The 9,963-nt window shown below is 34.2% G+C and overlaps 1 protein-coding gene across 1 annotated transcript; it reads left to right on the top strand.

Moving 5' to 3' along the window:
• The first annotated feature begins 259 nt into the window (after positions 1-259).
• Positions 260-8,628, top strand: cold (coiled). The gene is made up of 4 exons (XM_089231153.1): positions 260-563; positions 2,603-2,725; positions 4,867-5,045; positions 8,110-8,628. The coding sequence occupies exons 1-4, from the start codon at positions 506-508 to the stop codon at positions 8,191-8,193; spliced, it is 444 nt and encodes a 147-aa protein (XP_089087279.1). The 5' UTR covers positions 260-505; the 3' UTR covers positions 8,194-8,628.
• The last annotated feature ends 1,335 nt before the right edge of the window (positions 8,629-9,963 follow it).

Raw genomic sequence — 9,963 nt, 5'->3', positions numbered from 1 at the left:
AATTTCGTCAGCAGCTTAGAATATTTCATACGTTCAAAAAGTGGGGGTTGATGACGTAAGCAACCTTCAAATCTCCCCTCTCTCTCCTGTCATCAAAAGTCAGCAAATCCGAAATCCCCCTTCGATGCTAACGTAATACTTGAATGACCCCTTAAAGTTTTTAAGTTGATAAAAAAAATCTAAAAATTAATTTTTTTTTGCTACAAAAATCAAAATATTTCCTTAAACTCACTTTTTGATATTAAAAAATATCCATGGAGCTGATCAAATGACAGAACTAAAGTCCAAAAATCCAATATCCAGTATAATTGCACAGCACTTCGTTGATATAAATGTTTATTTATTTTATTTGTTTACGTCTTTTGAACTTTGAAATTTCAAAACAACTGCCAACATCATTCCGACCAATTGATTCAGTTTTGACGTCAACTGAACCGAATTAGCTTGCCACGTGGTTTTTGCTTGTTTGTTTACTTGTAATCATTATGCGTAGCATCTTGTTGTTATGATGAAAGACAATATGATGAAAAACGTTTTGTTTGTGTTGTTTTTCCTGCCATACAGTGAGAAATTATAATTTCTTTTACACATTTGTTTTCTTCCCCCGAAGTACATTCTTTGAGATTTAATGAAGTTATTAATTTATTAATAGCCATAACCCTTGTTATTTTACGTATGCTACTAATTTTATATTTAATGAAAAACAAAATTTGTATTGAATTAACGTAGCCACACCCATATTTCCGAAAGAACCGTTATATTTGTTTTTATGTGATAGCTTATTAGCTTCAATGACACAAAATAATTATAACATCAGCTTTAAAAAGATGATATATAAAAAAGGAAATATTTATAACATATTTAGATTGATCATTGAATGTTACATGTCCTTGAAAATGATTGACCTATAAGTGTTTTTGTTTCCCTTTGAGATTTTTCTCTGATTATGTCATGTCAGAGGTTTTTTTTTTTTCATTCCAGTACGTTAATTTGATTTTTACTCAGGCTGAGATAACACTATAAAAGATTGGTAAAAGATCTTGAATAAAACTTGAAAAAAAAAAACAACCAATAAGTCTGATGGTTGAATGTAACCTATGCACTTGTTGGTTGAATTTTTTGTTTTGTAAAAAAATATTTTCTAAACCCTTTATAATGTAATGCTGGTCTTACAGTTCAAAGTCATGGGTCGCAGTGTTGGTCGAGTGGTCATTATGATGGACTTGCATCACAAGGACCAATGTTCGAACCCCACCATCGCCACAGTGTAGGTCAGCTTAAGTTATTTTTCGGTGGTTTCAGGCCCGTAACTAAGTTAGGACAACTGGGGCCCCTGAGCCGAAAATGGGGCCCACAAAAATGTACACTAGTTTTGCATAATAATAACGCTTACAAGAGAGGCCATCTCTCTAAGCCTGTATGAGGTCTGCCCTAGAGGCCCCAGAAGGCATGCTACAGCCCTGTGTGGTTCCCAACTTCAAGGCACAAATGCGAGCTGATCTCCTCGTTACAAAGTCTTTCCATATAGAGCAACAGGCCTACAACTTCGGCATGCACCAGTTCGTTAAAAATTCCTCAGAGGAATGTGCATGTTTGGTTAATTGGTAGTAGTAGTTCAAAGTCATATCTTGAGTGATAATGCAAAGATAACCATGCCTTGGGCAGAATGAATCGTTAGGTGATTATTCTGTCCAGGAACAATTTAATTCAAATGGGAAAATCGCTATCTTAACCTAGAAATTTTTTATCTGTTCAAGTAGCAACAACGAGATATCTCCTCTCTATAAAAGCTTCTTATTTTAGACAAGCCCAGATATTTTGTAGAAATAATTTCTTAACAGAAAACCTTTCCCTATACCCCTTCACCTGCTGAAAATCAACCTACCTAATTAAAAAATATATAACATTTTGAAGTGCGATTTTAGTGATTTCTAATTGCCCCTTAAAGGGTTGATGCACAAATACAGTTAAAGATCAATATAATGAGTGTGTCACAAGAATAACGCTGTTACGAGCGATTTGCAATACACGATCAGCAGGAGGGCTTGACAAATCCCAGACGCCTGGTCACCAATGTGACTAAAAAAATTATAACTCTCTTAATTTCTTGATATGCCATTAATAACTCAGGCAAAAAAATACACTTTGCTTTTAAAATATTTGGTTGAGGTCTAGATTTTTTTTTTCTCGATTCGTCAAGCCCTGGCGATCATGATCATCAGTAAGGTAATGTTGAAGATGCTTTTCTTCTTTTCAAATCGAGAAAAACTCTGGTCTAGAGTGAAGATGTGCATTGCTTTTAAGTCTTTTATAATCAGAGGTATATGTATAATGTAAAATTTGGGGCTAAGCATTCTATAACTCTTGGCGAAAAGTTTGGTTGAGCGGCAATAGCCTTGTGATGGCGAAACGATTAATCATTCTCTGGTTACAATTTCTTCCACTATTGTAGGTTTTTGTTGTGACAAGCTCGTACTCCATTCAATATTTTTTTACATGGTTTTAAGCACCTGGCATTATTAAATTTGCAATTCAAAATGTTAAATTTTGTTTAAAATTTTTTTATTGTTCATAAAATTCTTCTTTTTTGCCCTCTATTTAGTATCAGATGCTCTTGAGTGTTACGTTTGTACTCAACAAGAAGATAACAACGATAAATGTATAAATACTATCAAGACTTGTGATATAGAAGAAGACAGATGCCTGTCTGAGATACGGTGGGGAAGTATGTATAAAAACATTCATTCTATTATATATTATTTATAAGTTAGCTATTCCATTATTTCATCATACAGCATCATTTCCACCATATTTACTTAGATCTAACATGTTTCTGAATGTGGATGAAAATACCTATATATATATATTTTTATAATATTGTCGCAAATTCTTAATGCACCTATGTAAACAAGTTAAATTTTGAGAGGAAAAGGTATGGATAGATTGGAGTGAAAGGTTGAGGTAAAAGTAAGTCAGAGGCGCAGACGTGAAGAAAACATTGGAGGGGGGCTGAAAGTTGCTGGTCGTCCCGTATATACGGGACTCAAGCATGTACGCAGGAGCTGGAAGTTGCATTGCATTGTATTTTTCAGAAATTATTGAAGGCTCAGTTTCTTTACAAAATTTATTATGGGGGAGGGGGCTCAAATGGCCTCAGCTCTTATGTTCCAGTGCCTATGAGGTGAGGGAAGTATAGTATCAAGATAGGCTACAGTCCGACCTTCGTACAGCATCACCCCCGTCAGACAAAAGGCAAGACCCAGGCTCTATCCCAATCGTGTCTGGTAGCATCACCATTGAAAATTGAATAAAAACTTTATAAATGGGAGTGACTTAATATCAAGTAAACTCACTTTGCAGATTATGTTGGCAGTGCCCTTTGAAAACTGCTGTTATGAGCAGAGTGAAATTATACATCCTAACCGAATGGTGACCCAGTTCATATTCCAAGGAATTTCTAACTTAAAGGTCACCAGGTGGACATTATACAGAAGACTGGTTATGTATTTCTTCTTTATTTTATTTTGGCCTTTGGCCTGTTCTACTCTGAAATCTGTGGCTTTGTTCAGACAATCAGAGATTTTAGACATCTGTGGATCTAACTTTCTATTTAGGACAACATTAATATGCAGTTCCCAGCTGTACAACAGTGGCGACGCATGGTCTGATATTTTGGGGGGGGGTGCAAATTTCCAAAAATATATCACCACCTATCAGCGATAATATGTAGTCAAGAACATGCAGGGCCATAACTAAGATTTTTGCCGCTGCCATCAATTTAAAATTTATTAATTTAATAAAATGTGTTCTTTGTTTCCCCCAAAAACCACCCCCCCCCCCTCCCCTACATTTTTAAGCCTGGGCAATTGCCCTCTCTGATCCCTCTAGGTCTGGCCCTGAGTACATGTAGTCTTCACAATTTGTAAGACATTGTACTGTTATGAAAACTTTTATTTTTGTTTATCAAATTATTTTTCACATTATGTGTATGCAGTACAAAAATAATAATGCTCTATCAACGCAACATTTACATAAATAGTTTGCTCAGTGAGCTTAAGCCTTGGACAACATTGAATATCATCATTTAAGTTTAGCAGTTGCCATCGGCAATGGCTTTTGCAAATTGTGTGAAAATTCCTACTCTTCCAATATCACAGGTCTCCACCCAGCCAAAATTTGGGCTCATTTTCCAGACCTTTCACAAAATTCCGGATAAAAAAAAAGCAGACCCTTTACAAAACTCTGGACCTGAAAAACGCCTTCACAAGCCACCCCTGCTGTACAGGACAATTATTTTTCATGAAGTTCTTGGTAGGTGAATGGAATCCAAAGCATAGTCTCCCAAACTTTTTTGTTCTATCGCACCCTTCATCAGAAATTTTTCCCTCTCATCACCCCCCAACTCGAGTAAACCCATAGGATCCTATGTTAAATCAGTAGGTTCTATCGCCCCCTTGGACCATTCTATCGCCCACTTTGGGAAACACTGATCCAAAGTGTGATTCATAAATATAATAAAAACTTTTTATGAGATACACCAACTGTTCCAGTGATGTTTTAATAGTTGGCCTGGTCCATCGAGTCAAATGAGGCCCAATATGATTGATGATTTTTTTTTATATGCATATACAGACCTACTTTAGTTGTATCTCTGTACAAAACGCACGCATTCTCTTATAGTGTAATCCTATATTAAATGGGAAAATTTATTTAGCTTTTCATTCCTAATTCAATGAAGTCTTTACTCTGATTTTTAATTTCTCAGTATTCAAAATCCTTTTGAACATTATGTTTTGTTCCTTGAAAGAAAAAAAAATTCTATATTTGATTTTAAATGTGAAAAATTTCTTCTCGCGTAAATTCCAGGCACTCCATACTGGGATTCAGCTGGAAAGAAGCAATTTTACGTATCAAAATCCTGTGCTACTCTACAGCAGTGTAATAAAGCGATAGATGGTGTGAGCAGACGGTGTGACCGTATTTGGTATAATGATTGGGAATGTGCTGAATGTTGTCATGGAGATCGTTGCAACTATTTTGTTACAGTAAGAACTGCATCTTTATCTTTAGAACCTTTACTTCCCCCCCCCCCCCCTCAGATTTAAATGATACATTAATTATTAAAATTTTCTACCTTATAATACCTACATTGTTTGAAGTATAAAAAGGAAATTTATAGTGTGATTTCTGTTCATAGTGTGATTCTGAAAAGTTATTTTTGCCAAGTTACCATGTCTTTATGAAACACTTTTCTAGTGGTTGAATATGATTATTTTTGTGTTTATGAAAATTATGAAAAAATTTCTAGTAACTTAACTTTTACTATTATTCCTTCAAATTACATATTGCTATTGCTATACATACAGGGGGTATGACATTTTACTAGCGAGCCGTTGATCTTAGAGGTATACTTCCAATTGGGGAAAGTTTCCAAATAACGTGTAGTACTCAGATATGTCATTCACGTTTCAAGGGGTCATATAGTTATTAAAATAAAGCAAATTTTTATACAGACCCTGTGTGCTCCCAATTAGAAATTTGTTGCCCTGTCTTTCCTGATGCTAATTAAAAAAATTTCATTCTTTAAATGCATTCATTAATATATTTGAATTTAAAAAACGGAGGAAATTGGGGGGAAACAGCGTTAGATGCAGATAAAATGGGGTTTTCCGTAGTTAGAACTATTTTTCCCCCGACTTTCATCTGTTTTTCAAATTTGAATATCTTAAATGAATATTGCATTTAGAAACATCAATTTTTCTTATTGCCATCAAGAGAGGTAGGGCAACAACTTCTTAATTGGGTTTTGGTGCACACAGGGATTTTTATTTTATCATAATTTTAATAACGTCACAACCCCCTTGAAACATGACTGACATATCTGAGTACTACACATTATTTGGAAACTTTTTCTAATTGGATGTGTACCTCTAAAATCAACAGTTTTCCAGTAAAATGCCATATCCCCTGTTTGCTATGCACAAAGTATATATATATCACCACACTCATTGGCATTTTTAACTCACTTTATACCATACATTGAAAGTTTGCTTATATTTAGAATTTATTCAACTGTTATATTTCTGTGAGTGAATTTAAGTTTCAGGATGAGATAATTCTCTGTTATTTCACAGTAGTGTAAGGAAATTACAGTTATTGCATAAATGGAATTGGCGCAATCACACCCATGAAAATTGTGCATTATACCACAAAATGGTGCTTTGTCTAAGATATTTCATATAAAAGTCAAGGATTTTCATAGGATTCGGGGCATCTACACTGGTCATGTGTGCAGTAGACTCCCAATTAATCTGACAGTCACTGGGGACCAGGGAATATGTTGGATAATTGAAATCATGGATTGCATGTAGGATGTTAGGATTACTGCATTGTATAAGGTTGTTGCCCCTGTTTATAAGATACTTGCCTACAGTATCAAAGGATGTATAGAGGTGCCATGTGTTTGACACTTGATTTGCCCTTGCCAAAATCTATCCTGATACATAGGTGCAACAGAAACTGTGATAATATCACCTACTACTAATATGACCGCAAAACATGCCACTACCACAAGAAGTCCCCCCCTCCCTGAAAGGTTAGTGCACCAATCTCCCAGATATATGAAAAAATAATGTCAAATGCTGCTGTTCGGATTTGGCAGTAGGTCCTGGTCGAATTAGCCCTCGTCTGCAGAAAATGACAGTGAGGCAACAAATAAATAATAATAATAAACAGGAGGACGCATCATAAAGGGTATTTTCTGAGCATACAAGCATTAAAATCTTCAAGTATAAGTAATATAGAATGGGCCTGGATTCACAGTCAAATGAGAGCCAATAAAATTAAAACAGCGTACATTTACTTAATTATGCCATCTTTGACCCCAGTAGTTAAGGGGAGTGGAGCTTGTAATGCTTGTTTCACCCAAAGGTCCTTTCTAGTTAAAAAAAGTCAAACTCTAACTATTAATAACGCATGCACTCTTAATGGCATTGTTCTTCCAAATTTTAGCAAGAAATGTTGCCAGTATACTGACCAATAATACTAGCCATAAACAAAAATTTTTCCCAACTGAAGCACAACCATAAAAATACAGCAAAAGCAGAATAAATTCTTGGAATTTTGACGTCTATTGGTCAATGTGTGTGAAGAAGAACATAAAAACACCCACATATATCAATGATGAGATATGTTTCAGAGTGGAAAAGAAATTTTTCTTTAAAAAAAGGAAAATAATTCCAAAAACTGGGGAAAAGGAGGACAAAAAGACAAATTTTCTGAAACGTAGGAGGACACTTAAAATAACTTAAAAAAAGAGGGCATGTTCTCCTAAAAGAGGATAGTGGCTAAAATTTTCAATAAACAATATAGCTTAGAGATGGATAATAGTTTTTTTTTCTGATCGACTAAGATACATAAAATCAATAGGCTTTCTGGATATTATGCCGAGGTGAACAGGAAAAAAATGTTGTTTCTCCTCACCAGGAATCCAGGACCTCTTGCCCGGGCACTTTCCTCGGTATGCAAAAGATCCTGGTTTTGATTCACAGTGGAGAGAAACAACACTTTTTTCTTTCCTGTTCACCTCAGAATAATATCCAGAAAGCCTATTGATTTCAAATATAGCTTAGGTCGTGTATTGTTTGAAAGGGGGAGAAAAAAAAAGAAGAAAGATTGAAAAAAAAAGTTGTAGTAAAAGCTGGTAGATTATTATCAGTAGGATAAAGTTTATATAGATTAAACTGGGTAAATTAGAACCTCCAGCCATCCTAATATAGACTTTTATATACATTTGATGCTCTTATAACGACCCCCCCCCCCCCGCACCATTTTTTCACGAAGAACGGACGTTATATTGGGAGGACATTATATCGGAAGGGAAATGTATAGCACAGTCCTTATATGGCAAACATTTGGAACTTTTCCTGCAGGTCATTGTAATGGAATGGCTGCATTAATGTCAGGTCGTTATAACGAGCGTCAACTGTAGTAGGGAGTGGCTGAATTGACTGAGTTTACTTTATACAAAACTTGTTGATTTTCAAATTTGTTTTTACAATAATTTCAAGGTTTTTCAAAATTTATTTACTAGTTTTTACTTCATTCTAGCTTTCAGGAACTGATCTGAAACCTCAGTTTTTTTCATATGCACTTGGATTTGGACTTCTTTTGTGGAGGTATATTATACATTAACATATGCCAGATGGAGAGATTTATTCTGAGTCAAACAAAAAAAATTGTCCATTTATATGTATATATTTGATTCACTTCCGAAACAGAAATTTCTAGCAATCTCTTGAAAACAATGAACGATGACTTCTCGTAATTTCAGAATTTGTTTTAAAACCATTGACTGAAATTGCTTGATTATAGTAATGAGTTTTGTTTTTCTATTATATATATATTTTATGTGTTCATAATTTTTTTTTATTCATTTATTAGAATCTCATTTACTTGAAAGGGTTCTGTCTGTGTGGGGTAAAGTAGTTTGATGCATTTAATATTCGGTGTCGATGCATTTTTAGTGTAAGCACATAGTTATGCATTTTACGCAATGAATTTTAATATCAAGGGTCTCACAATTTGTACAAACTTTGTTGTGATTAAAAAACAATATTTACTTTTTCATTCTGTGTGTGGTTTGAATGTTTTATAAAAGCATTTTACAAAATTGAGTTTGAAAAAATGAAACAGCGTGAATGGGTTTCTTCTTGAATATGATGTTTAACTATTTCATCCTTTCCTTCACCAAGGCCAATATACAGTGAAACCTGTATAAAACGGAAGGTGAAGAGACTGAAATTATTTTCCGTTCCAAACAGGTTTCTGTTTCATAGAGGTGCACATAAAAATATATGCAATAATTTATTTCAATCGTTTAAAAAACTTGTTTTGAGAACATCATCCTAACTTCTATAAACCAACGAGTGTTATACAGACATGCATATTATTATTTTGAATTTTTTTTTATGTTTGCTGTTTCAAATAACTATACATTTGAAATATATTTAATGCACTAATAGTTAAACTTAGATATAAAATGTTCTCCTGAATAGCAATAGAATGAACACTTACTTTTGTCGAAAATTATTTAATACAGTGAAACACCTCTCCCCCCTCCCCATACTTAACAATATTGTGCAAACCACGAAAAAATATTGTTGTAGACTCTACTTGGATATTTTTTTCGTGGTCAGAGGGATTATCGTTATATCGAGAGGCAGAATTATCCTTGATAATTCAAGTGTGATCAAATTTATGCTGTTGTTATCTTTCTACATCGACATTGTTAATACCATCAGAAAATGCGCTTTTATGTATTTATCCGCAGCAAAAAATTTTAATTTTGGTTAATTTATTATAAAAATTCACCGAGATATGTTGTCCCCCTGTAAAGAAGTTTACCGCATTGCACTTTCGTATCTCACACAGAAAGTACCAATAACTTACTTTAGCTTTCAGTGATTTTTAGTGCAAAATCTTGATGTTATCATATGTCTTCAGACAGGGGCATTGGAAGTGTTTTGAAACTGTGGGTGCTCATCTTTAGTTTTATATTGGAAATTTTAATTTCAGTATCAATTCTGGGAGTGCTTGGATCCATGTCACAAATTACTGTGGGTGCTCGAGCACCCACAGCACCCCTGGCTCCAATGTCACTGCCTTCAGAAGAAGGAACACAAGTGACAAAGTTAAAATTAAATTCAAAACGATTTTGAACAAAATATGTAGTTTCATAGTTGTTTCAAAAATCTAAAAATATCATTATAGAGGGATTTATCGTAGTAAAGGATATCTTTATATCAAGTATCGTTGTAGCGAGGTTTCACTGTGTTTAAAATAAAAATTGAGAAATTGAATACCTTTTTATAAAACAATAGTGACGAGATCAACAACCAATAACATTTGTTAAAGAAAGAAAGGAAGATTCTACACATCTAACACTTAATTCTTGCTTTTTTA

The sequence above is a fragment of the Pholcus phalangioides genome, unplaced genomic scaffold (genome assembly GCF_987345545.1).
Source record: "Pholcus phalangioides strain wild (caught in Gottingen) unplaced genomic scaffold, Ppha-v1.0 ptg000004l_1, whole genome shotgun sequence".
NCBI lineage: Eukaryota > Metazoa > Arthropoda > Arachnida > Araneae > Pholcidae > Pholcus > Pholcus phalangioides.
This window is presented reverse-complemented; position numbering and strand designations above follow the sequence as displayed.